The sequence below is a fragment of the Astyanax mexicanus genome, chromosome 23 (genome assembly GCF_023375975.1).
Source record: "Astyanax mexicanus isolate ESR-SI-001 chromosome 23, AstMex3_surface, whole genome shotgun sequence".
NCBI lineage: Eukaryota > Metazoa > Chordata > Actinopteri > Characiformes > Acestrorhamphidae > Astyanax > Astyanax mexicanus.
In genome coordinates this window covers 22,754,320-22,766,057 of record NC_064430.1, presented here as the reverse complement: position 1 = coordinate 22,766,057, position 11,738 = coordinate 22,754,320, and the positions used below count along the sequence as shown (strand labels likewise).

The window sequence follows — 11,738 nt, the reverse complement described above, 5'->3', positions numbered from 1 at the left end:
AAAAAGAGAAGAAGAAGAAGAAGAAGAAGAAGAAAAATACACTGATTTATAAACATCATAAAAGACACAGGTCTGAGAGAACATGATATAACAGTATAAAAAACAGCAAAAGGCTAAATTTCACTTAGCAAGAAATTCTCTCATTTCAAGGCAATAAATCTTATTTTTTTTTATCATTTTAGTTTTATTAAGTATTGTGTTAGATTAAATGTTAGATTATTTATCTTATATTAGGAATAATAAAAAATAATAATAACAATTTGAATCAGTCTCACAATTCTTATTTTAACAGTAATAATTTTAATTGAGACAGACAGTCTTACTCCACACGTTCTGAGACTTATTTTAAGAAATTTTAAGAAATGAGGCTTATTTTAAGAAAGTTTAGAAAATTAGGCTTTTTTTTTAGGAAATAAGGCTTATTTTAAGAAATTTAGGAAATAAGGCTTATTTGAAGAAATCTTACTAAGAAAAAATTACTTCCAAACATTAATTAATCAAACATTAATCTTAAATATTATTCACATATAAATACTAAGAAAAATTGTATTTACTATTACTGATTAATTAAAAAAAAAGTAATAAACCCAATGAAAAACATGCATATTGAGAATGTATTGTTTAATGAATTATTTATTATTAATTATAAATATTATGTTTGAATTAAACTGTGTGAAATAATACTTTAATACTTTAATAAATAGCAAAATCAGAGAAACTGATTCAGAAACTGAAGTGATGTTGTAATTTTTTCCAGAGCTGTATGAGGTTTATATGGTTATATATGGTTATATCTGACCTGTGTGGTGTTGCACAGGCAGAAGGCGTAGGTGAGGATGTTGTGGGTGACGGGCTGAGTGGAGAAGAGCATGAAGTATCCGATGATCCAGGAGAGACCGAGCACCACCGACAGAGACAAGCTGCTCAGCATCTTCTTCCACAGTGGAGTTACCCTGGAGCTGCAGGGGGAGATTAGCGATTAGCGCGCATTAATGCAGTGCTGGGTCAGTATGAATGAAGTGGTAACTGCAAACCTGCAGTACTGCAGTAATTAACACCTGAACACACCTGTTGAGAGCTGTGTTGGTCCTGCAGGTGACGCAGGAGAAGTAAAACAGAACCACGATGTTAAAGAAGATCATCAGAGCCAGCGGCAGCAAAAACCCCCACAGCATCGGCTTCCTCACATCAAACTTCCTGTTATGATCCAGAGCAGCCAACCAGCAGCTGCAACACACACACACATCACACACACACAATTATATAGCATAAATATAAAGATATCAGAATAAATGGTTACAACGTTTTTAGAAACACCTCCTACTACAGTACTTTGTTCTTCCACTGACTGACTGGCCACTTTATTGGAAACACCTCCTATTACAATACCTTGTGCTTCCACTCACTGACTGACTGGCCACTTTATTGGAAACACCTCCTACTACAGTACCTTGTGCTTCCACTGACTGACTGACTGACTGACTGACTGACTGACTGACTGACTGACTGGCCACTTTATTGGAAACACCTCCTACTACAGTATCTTGTGATTCCACTCACTGACCAACTGGCCACTTTATTGGAAACACCTACCTACTACAGTACCTTGTGCTTCCACTCACTGACTGACTGGCTGGCCACTTTATTGGAAACACCTCCTACTACAGTACCTTGTGCTTCCACTCACTGACCGACTGGCCACTTTATTGGAAACACCACCTACTACAGTACCTTGTGCTTCCACTCACTGACTGACTGGCCACTTTATTGGAAACACCTCCTACTACAGTACTTTGCACTTCCACTCACTGACCGACTGGCCACTTTATTGGAAACACCTACTACAGTACCTTGTGCTTCCACTCACTATGGCCACTTTATTGGAAACACCTCCTACTACAGTACCTTGTGCTTCCACTGACTGACCGACTGGCCACTTTATTGGAAACACCTCCTACTACAGTACCTTGTGCTTCCACTCACTATGGCCACTTTATTGGAAACACCTATAATGTGTATGTAAAATAATAGTAATGTATTACTTACAATTCCTCCTGACGGTAGTTTAGGGGCGTTTCTGGTCGATATGTGATTCCTAATGAGAGCCCAACTATCACAGCCGGGAGACCTGAAGCAGGACAGAAAAGAGTGAAAAAATTAATCAAATTTACTTTTGTATGGATTTTACAATTTTTCTCCTAATGAATAAAATCCTATATGGACTCGCCCCTGACTTCCTGCTACAGGGCAGATGAATGCTGGCGTTTCAGTGTTTCAGGATGGGTTTGATGTCCATGTTACCTTCTGGCTCTCAGCTTTTATATAGGTTGTTATAGTCAGAACGTATCATAGTTGGTTTTACAAAATTTACAATTATTAACATAATTTTCAGACTATAAGTAGCACCGGATTATAAAGCGCATTAAGCAACACTAGTAAGGAACAGGGGTGTCTCCATGTTCCCTTCTAATAAGGGGGGGTTGGGGGAAAAGCCTAAAACAGTAATTCTTATAAAAATTCTTATAAATTCTTCAATCATTTTATTTTACAGTTAATCAAGTGCTGGATGTTAATCTACACAGATTTCTCTCCTGAAAACTGTTTATTCGGGTGAGTAAAGCACTTCTGCTTATTTACAGTAAGCTTATATTTCCCAATATTTTGACTAAGGGTGAGATTTTAGTTCAGTGAAGTTTCTCCAGCACTAAGACTGGGGGCAGCAGCATTAGCATTAGCCGCTAACTGCAGTCTGATATACTCACCTCTGAATGGTGAAAGAGCTAGCGCTGTGGTTAGCGGCTAATGCTAATGCATCAGTAGTAGTGATGGAGAAACTTCACTAATGCTGTATTTCAGCAGAGTGGCTTTACTGCTTCTTAATACATGACTCTGCACCAGTTTATAAGGGGCACTGTCAATTTTTGGGAAAATTAAAGGATTTTTGAGCACCTTATATGGTATATTTAAATTAATTTGGTGTACTGTTCTACTGTGCAGTGACACCTGAACTAATGCAACATTTTTTGCGTCCTCCCCACATAATTTCCCGCACTCTTACCCCAGCCGGTTGCGATGGAGAAGAGCATGAAGTTTTTCGGAGGTCCTGAGATGGTGTTTTTTAACAGGAAGAAGATGTGAGCAGCGTACAGGGTTCCCCAGGTGAACGCGGCCAGCAGGAAGTACTGCAGCAGGACAGTGACGGCAGTGCAGGACCCACGGTCCCGGTCCTGATGGAAGCTGGACGGGGGAATGGTGTTGTCAGATGAGGGCTCCAGGCGTTCGCTGCTCTGTTCATTTGGGTTGTTGATGCCGAAGATGAACAGGAGGTAGAAGATGGTCATGCTGGCGCAGATGCTGCTCATCAGGAGAGTGGGGCTGGATCCTCGCGAGTTCCTGCAAGTGGGGTGAGGTCCTTGTTTAAGCTCTGTTGTTGTATTCGATGATGACATTTTGAAACTTTGATTTATATATATATATATATATATATATATATATATTCTTTTTTTTATTATTTAAGTAGAACCACAGGAAGAATAGCAGGGGCATCTGCCACTGCTAATGGGTAATGGGGATCCAGTAAATAAATAAATAAATAAATAAATTGCTAATGCTAACTGACTGTATGTACAGATACAAAAGATATATAGAGATAATGCTTAAACGGGATGTAATCTCTGCTTAATAAAAAAAGTATAAAACACAAACATTCATTTAATGCTACTATATGACCTCAGAAAAAGATTCAGCTTACATTAAAATGTTAAGGACTGAAATATATACTACAATATAGAGTTTCCTGTAGCTGTAATTTTCTAACATTAGTGTTGGTGTTTAGTGCTTTACCCGTAAGAGAGAGAGAGAGATAAATGCTATAAATAATTCTCAATAAAATGGATCCATCTTTTGTAACATTATTTTTTTTAAGATAATGATTTTGTGTGACTTTGATAAATCATTTAACTATAAATAATCCTTAATACTACTAGAAATACTACCAGTATTACTAGATACTAGATCATTTTTAGTGTTTAGCTAAAATCAATGTGATTCTTACCTCGTCAGGATCTGGAACAGCAGTGTAATGATCAAACCCACAAGCGAAAGAGAGCAGCCCGTTATACTGATCACACTTAAAGCTGGAGAATACTCATAGTTCGGGCTAAAACTCTGCAAACACAAACACACACACACACACACACACACACACACACACACACACACACACACACACACACACACACACACACACACACGTGTCACATAAATAACCAATATTAACACACACACATAGCACATGGAAGGTTGTTTAACATGGTTAAAATGTAAAGCCACACTAAATTAAATAGATACAGCAATTTGCAGTAGTCTAATTTAGTTAAAATTCCTCCTATAACAGTACACACTGATCTGAGCTTTAAAAAAATATATAACAGTAAATATTCTTAAATATGCTGCAACTGAAATTAAATCAATATTAAGCAAGATGTTCAGGCTGTGGCTCCTCCTACAATTCCCTCTTTTACATAGGGGTGGCATAAAGGACTGTGGTGTTTATGCAGCAGTTAGACTGTAGGGCCACCCGAGAGCTGTAATATTACATTACATAAAAACACAATTCTAAATAGGGTATTTAAGTTTCTTTTCTCTTTTGGACCAAGAAATATTTCACAGAAATTTACAGCTCTAGGGTGGAGCAGCTGTCTAACTGCCTGCTTAACAAAAGACAGGAGTTTAAAATGTTTAAAACCCATCAACACCACAGCCCTCACAACCTATAGATGGAAATAAACACAGAACAGTGTAATCTGGTGCGCCTTATGAAAATAAACCTTTATTGATGGTGCGCCTTGTAATACAGTGTGCCTTATAGTGTGAAAACTACAGTAGGCATGCTTTGTAGTTGTGTTTTATAGTTGGTTTGTCAAGTTACATGTTGGAAGCGTCATTCTGAGCAGATATTTTGTAGACAACATAAAAGCGAAATTATAATTTACTGGGGAAAAATGTGCAAATGAAAAGAGGCTTGAGTAACCTGTTGGGACGCCTATAGTCTGGATACAAGACGAGGAGGTGGTGGTCTCGATCCAGTTCCAAATGAACTCTGGAGTTATAGTTGTTTGTGGTTAGAATGTGATCTAGTCTCAATTCGACCCAACTAACAAATATACTATTTTAATTCGAGCTAATCTGCTGATGCAGGTGCAGATTAACCTGATATATTAGCCAGATAATTAACTATCGTATCTATTAACATACACTGTTTTTGCTGCTGCTCCATAATAAGCTGTTTTCACACTGAATATCGTATGTGCAGCGTTCACTGCTCACAGCCGCGCAACGCCGCGCAACTTCTACGGAAATCCCTTTGAAAACACTGTCTTAAAAAAAAGAGAGCTGTCTAACTGCCTGTTTAACAAGAGACAGTAGTTTAAAATGGTCAAAACACATCATCAACACCACAGCCCTCACAACCTGTAGATGAGAATAAAGAGTAAACGGTTTTCTAATGCATTCAGGATTCCCATCAACACATTATGAACAAAACTAAGATGCAAAAATAAAAAATGTGTGTTAGGACACTATAAAAAGCAGCATATGAGAATCATAACTTTCCTAAATGAGCAGATATACTTGATTAACCCATCCTCACCATCAGCACAGCGAAGTTAGTGGTGTGGTTACAGTTACAGGTCATGGGAGACGAAGGATTCGATTCGCCGGAGGGATTCTTGATTTTGACGCAGCCTTTTGTGCTCCAGTCGTTCAGCTCATAGTCCCAGAACACACACGCAAAGTCCTGGACGTAAACACTGGATAAATTCTGAAAACACACATCAACAGCAGCACCAAGATTAGCATTGCTGAGTTAACATAAAGCCTGCTTCACTATTCTTTTTAATATAACGTTTATATCAACTCTTAAAGGATGAGGGAAAGATATTATTGGAGAATTTGGAATGAAATTTTAAGGAGAAAGTTAAAAACTTGAATACTGGTGTGGTTTAAGATAGGCTACTTAGTTAATTAAGGACTGAACTGAGAGCAGATCATTTAAGCAGATTAGATGCAAAGAAAGTTGAAGTATGTATAGGTCTGTCACGATAACATTTTTTCGTGGACAATATATTGTCCCAGAAATTATTGCGATACACAATATTTTTGTAATTTTAGGAACTTATAAATGCCACTGACATAATGATAACAGAATGATATAAAAAGCTATTATACACGTTCTAACCCTTGTGTGGTGTTCATATTTTTGTTACTCGTTTACTTTGTTACTTGTATTTAATTCAGCAAAATTAAGCAATTCTACATTAAAATGCTTTACACATGCTTGCTTCACCTAAATTGCAAGCAATATAAACAGCTTACATGGTTAATATTTGCCCTTTATCTTTCTTATGTTACATTTCTTTCAAAAAGTGCTACTCTTTTTTTTTATTAATTTTTTAATAAAATGTAAAAGAAAATGAATTAAACTCAAGATATGAGTAGAAAATTTGTTTAGTTTTAAATTTACAAATGAAGCAATGTTAATTAGCCCTGTAAAAAAATAAAAATGTATTTTATTATATGTTTTCCACAAAAAATGAGCCAATGCCAATGAGTTTGAGTTAGAAAAAATATTTTTTAAGTATCATTTGATGAAAAATGAAAACGGGTCCCACAGACCCGAACACCACACAAGGGTTAAACACAACAAAACTGTTACTGTGTGTATGTCATGGAGTCACAGTTATTGAAGCATGACTGGCTAAAATAATGTTCACTGTTGTATATGTGAAAAAACATACAAATAAACACAATAGTCGAAAAATATCACGATTATCAAAAATGATTGAGGTCATGTTTATTTATTGTACGATAAATCGATATTGCAATTATCGTGACAGGCCTAGTTAAGTAACAATCAATTTCCGTCCAAAGGAAGCGTGAGTATCACAGACATCCCTTACCCTGTCCCCCACAGTGAACTGAATAGAGACATCTAGATTTTCTTTCCCTAGATTTCCAGAGATCACTCTTCTCTTGCTGTCCAAAGGGTCATCAAACACTTTAGACCTGAAGAACTGATCGTTATTGTACAGCACAAAGCCAACGTCAATAGGAGCACTGGAGTCTCTCTGAGATGACCGTCCTGAGAAACACAGGGACAGAATAAGATAACCGTTTTTTATTACTTTTGTTTATTAATTATTATGTAGGATTTGAGAATTTAAACCATGAAAGTATGTAATGCTTTAAAACGAGAAGCAGGTATGATGCTCCTCAAACCTTAGTGCTTAACTGAGGACTAGAACTAATGTAATATACAGTAATATACCGGTACAGTACCTGTTAATTTGATGGACATCTGGACATCCAGAGGACGTGCATCCTGAGAGGCAGAGCTGGACTGATTGACTCGAATTCTGTCCCCTGCGAAAGTGTCCGTCAAACCTGGTGCATCAGAGTAAGGTTTACATTTAGCAATATAATATGGATACTGCTGAACTGATATTTTGAATGATATATTGGTATATAATGGTATATATATAATGGTAAGTCGCACTTAAAATCCATTAAATTTCCCCAAAATCATCAGTGCTCCTTATGTATGAATTTATCCAGTCAGGTATACAGCATTATAAAAAACGTTTCAGTTTAGTTCTCCAGCAGTATTAGCATTAGCCGCTAACCTTGTGAAGTGCTAGCTCTTTGGCTATCCAGAGGTGAGTATTATCAGGCTCTAGCCTACTGCTAACCCTGGATAGCACAACTGGAGCAGCATTAGCATTATTCGCTAAGTGCTAGCTTTTTGCCCGTTCAGAAGTGAGTATTATCAGCCTGTACCCTGCTGCTAACCCCAGATAGCACTGCTGGAGCAGCATTAGCATTACCCGCTAACCACATGAAATGAAATGAAATGAAAAAAAAAAGAGGCTCTAGTAACCTAACTCTCTTATTTATTTCCAGAGCTGTATTAGCGCTGGTGTGGAACACAGAACCTTCTTGACAGCTCTGACCAATCAGAGGAGAAAACATGCTTGCGTAGTTTACTGGTGCTCTTTAGATTTTAGGTGCCTGTGTGAAAACAAACCAAACCGAGGAGGAAACGCTCTAAATAAATGAACTCATCAACTGATTCGGATCAGAGAAACCTACAGAACTACAGGTGTGAAAATGTGTGTACAGGTGTGTCTAATAAATGCTAAATAAGTGTTGCATCGCCACATAAACACACCTTGGAAAGCTGTGAAGTGGACCTCAGGTGTTTCAGTGAGGTTGATTGTCGCTACTTGTACTACAAGGTTCGGCTGCACCAGCTGTGGCTCTGTTCCATTCAGACTGAGGGAGAAGTTCTGCAGAGTTCTGGTGAGGCTGTGGAGAAAAAAATTAAGGTCAAATAAAGACAAAACAAACCCAACACACGTCTAAACTTCCACTCAATAACATACCGGGGTTGGACAATGAAACTGAAACACCTGTCATCATTGGAGCAGCCTGGTGGTCAATCTTCATTAATTAATTGCACATTGCACCAGTAAGAGCAGAGTGTGAAGGTTCAATTAGCAGGGTAAGAGCACAGTTCTGCTCAAAATATTGCAATGCACACAACATTATGGGTGACATACCAGAGTTCAAAAGAGGACAAATTGTTGGTGCACGTCTTGCTGGAGCATCTGTGACCAAGACAGCAAGTCTTTGTGATGTATCAAGAGCCACGGTATCCAGGGTAATGTCAGCATACCACCAAGAAAGACCAACCACATCCAACAGGATTAACTGTGGACGCTGTAAGAGGAAGCTGTCTGAAAGGGATGTTCGGGTGCTAACCCGGATTGTATGCAAAAAAAACATAAAACCACGGCTGCTCAAATCACGGCAGAATTCAATGTGCACCTCAACTCTTCTGTTTCCACCAGAACTGTCCGTCACCACAATAAATTATTGTGCTATAAAACCAGGTGTTTCAGTTTCATTGTACAACCCCTGAATATACCAGACTAAATCAGACGTCGTACCTGCTGGTAGCATTCTCAGTCTGTGTGGAGAAATTGTCCACGCTGGAATTCAGAAGCTGACTGGCCGTGGTCACCGCAGCCAACTTAATATCCTTAATAGAAACATTAGAAAAAAGTACCATCACTCAAAAAAAAACACAGGTTTTACACTTTTTAACTTTCAAAAGATTTATATCTGGAAAAACACATAAAAATACACAAAAACAGAAACTAGGAATGCATAAATACACAAAGTTTACTGGGTAAAAAATACAGTTTAAGCTATCCCCAGGTGCATGCTTGCTAGGTGGTTCCTATTGTGCTGCTAGGTGATCGGTATGCTGTTCAAAGTGGCTTCTACGGTATCTCAAGTGTTGGAATAGCGTTTCTAGATAGTTAGTATGATCTTTAAATGTAGTTTTTATGATGTTGCTAATCGGCTTTTGATTATATCCCAGGGGGTTGCTGTGCTGTTCTGTGTGGCTGTTGTGGTGATGCTAATTGGTTTCTATAGGTGGTTGCTCTGGTGTAGGGGTTTTAACAACCCTACAACCACTGCCTTAGCAACACCACCATAGCAGCCTGATGGGTCTAGAACAGCCCCACAGCAACTACCGGGGATACACTTGAAACCAATTTGCAACATCAGAGCAACTACATGGAGCAACTACGAGTTTCTAAGTGGTGTCTATGACATCCATAGTCGTTACTAAAGGGTTTCTAATTAGCTTGTGTTTTCTGAAGTACTGGTAAGCAGCTTCTATAGCCTCCCATGTGGTTTTAAGTGGTTGATGTGGTGTTGCAGAGCAGTTAATGTACTTTATGAAGTGCTAAGAGTATACCTCAGTGATTTGCCCAGAAGACAGTAAGTTGCTGACTATGTTTGCAGCAGAGCTGATGTTTTGAGAAGTTAGCTGTTCAGGTCTGGATGTGAGGATCTGGGTGTTGGATGCCAAGTACTGCCTGTTTTCCAGAGGAGCTTGTGAAAGCTAAAAAAAAAATTATAATAATAAAATAAGATATGAATTGATTGATTTAAAACATTGATTGATTCATTTTCTGTGCCACGTTTAATTAATTTAAAACGCAAAGCACAGAATTTAGCAGGGACTTTTAATGTGAAACAGCGTGCTTAGCGTTATGTCACCCACAAACAGGAAGCAGGAAGTGGAGGAGGCGGATGTTTTGGAGCGGTAGAGCAGAGAGACCAGGTAAATTATTTAACTTATAACAAATCTGTCTAATGTATGTGTGTGCGGATAGTTTATTACAACAGAGACAAGTTCTTGACTTAATACAGGCTTTATGTAATCAGTAAACACAGCACTGTGGAGATTAGTATATAAAAATGTTAAATACATGTTAAAGTTACCCGAGCTACAGTTATTCTGGCAGAAATGTATGGCCATGAAATTACTGAATTACGTAATTTAGTCTTGGTTATGTCAATTATTCAGATCTGTGTAGTGTAAAACCTGAATAAACAACAAAAAAACAACATGTTTACTTATGTTGTCACAATTATTGCACAGGTCTTGATGTATTTCCTAAAATATCCCCTGTCCAAGAAGCAGAATCCAGACTTAAAAGAATGGTAAAATATTTTTTTTTGCGAGTTTATCCAACACTGACAGAATTGGCAAAGTCTCTGCTGTTGAGAAGCTAAGATGCACAACATAATAAAGCCTATGTTTATGCTTTTATTATTGATTAATGCCCTGTATTTAATATTTACAAGAAATCCTAAGTTAAAATAATGTAACTTAATTTATTAAACTATTAATTATTAAATCATTACTTTGCAATGTGGTAATGTATGCTGTGAATTTAGAAATTAAACCATTTACTCGTTCATTATTAGGTGAAATTTCTTGTTTTCTCTTGTGTATTTTTAATTGCTTTTCAATATTTAAAAAATGTATATGTTTTATCCGATTACTCTAATCGAATCCATTTTTCGGTAGAGTACTTGATGACTAAAATAATCGATAGCTGCAGCTCTACTATAGTTTCACTTTCTTTACTTTATCAGATAAAGAGTAAAAGAAAACAACTGCAATCGCTGTAATTTACTCACATCTCCATAAATGGTATCAAGGGTCAAGCTGCAGTTCAGCACCCGAGGAGGGCCAAAAGCGAAGGATCCATTCAAGCAAAGAGCCGAGGCCTGCGGCAAACCAGCTGCATCAAACGACAGGATGATGAGCATAAAAATTCATGATGTAATTTGCCTAAATTTAAGTAAATTAACCCTTTCAGACCTGAATTATGTGCCATGTGTTGAAAAAAACTATATAAATAAAAAAACATCGATGTTTTCTGTCTGCAATATATATATACATATATATATATATATATATATATATATATATATATATATATATACATACATATATATATATACATACATATATATATATATATATATATATATATATATATATATATATATATATATATATATATATTCATATTAAATCCAATTAACTAAAATAAGTAACTGTTTTTTCTTTTACTTTGTTTTTATGTCTATTAAACCGGAGGCCTGTGCTTAACATTTTTGCTTTTAGATTTGATATAGACCTTCCCAGAAGCCATCTCTAAACACTAAAATTAACATGTTCAAATTATGTTCAAAATTACATACTACTAGTAAAATGCGGTCTTTTAATTTGCCTCTATTTGCTGGGGCTTTTTTTCAGTACAGTTTTATTGGGTTATTGGCTTATATAAACCTTTGTTTTGGTTCGT

General features: G+C 36.9%; 1 protein-coding gene across 4 annotated transcripts in view; it reads right to left on the bottom strand.

Annotated features, from left to right (window-relative positions):
• The window catches only part of adgrg7.1 (adhesion G protein-coupled receptor G7, tandem duplicate 1), a 308,074-nt gene that overhangs the window by 282,378 nt on the left and 13,958 nt on the right, over positions 1–11,738 (bottom strand). For all 4 annotated transcript variants that reach the window (XR_007429230.1, XR_007429229.1, XM_049471261.1 and 1 more), the window contains exons 6-17: positions 11,065–11,168; positions 9,830–9,976; positions 9,009–9,100; positions 8,228–8,364; positions 7,339–7,443; positions 6,960–7,141; positions 5,651–5,821; positions 4,055–4,167; positions 3,059–3,393; positions 2,047–2,128; positions 1,069–1,227; positions 800–959 (exon numbers count right to left, since the gene is read on the bottom strand). Coding sequence is in view for 2 of the 4 variants with exons in the window: in XM_049471261.1 (XP_049327218.1) it covers positions 800–959; positions 1,069–1,227; positions 2,047–2,128; positions 3,059–3,393; positions 4,055–4,167; positions 5,651–5,821; positions 6,960–7,141; positions 7,339–7,443; positions 8,228–8,364; positions 9,009–9,100; positions 9,830–9,976; positions 11,065–11,168 (1,787 nt within the window). In the remaining 2 variants the exon portion in view is untranslated. The remainder of the gene's footprint in view (positions 1–799; positions 960–1,068; positions 1,228–2,046; positions 2,129–3,058; positions 3,394–4,054; positions 4,168–5,650; positions 5,822–6,959; positions 7,142–7,338; positions 7,444–8,227; positions 8,365–9,008; positions 9,101–9,829; positions 9,977–11,064; positions 11,169–11,738) is intronic.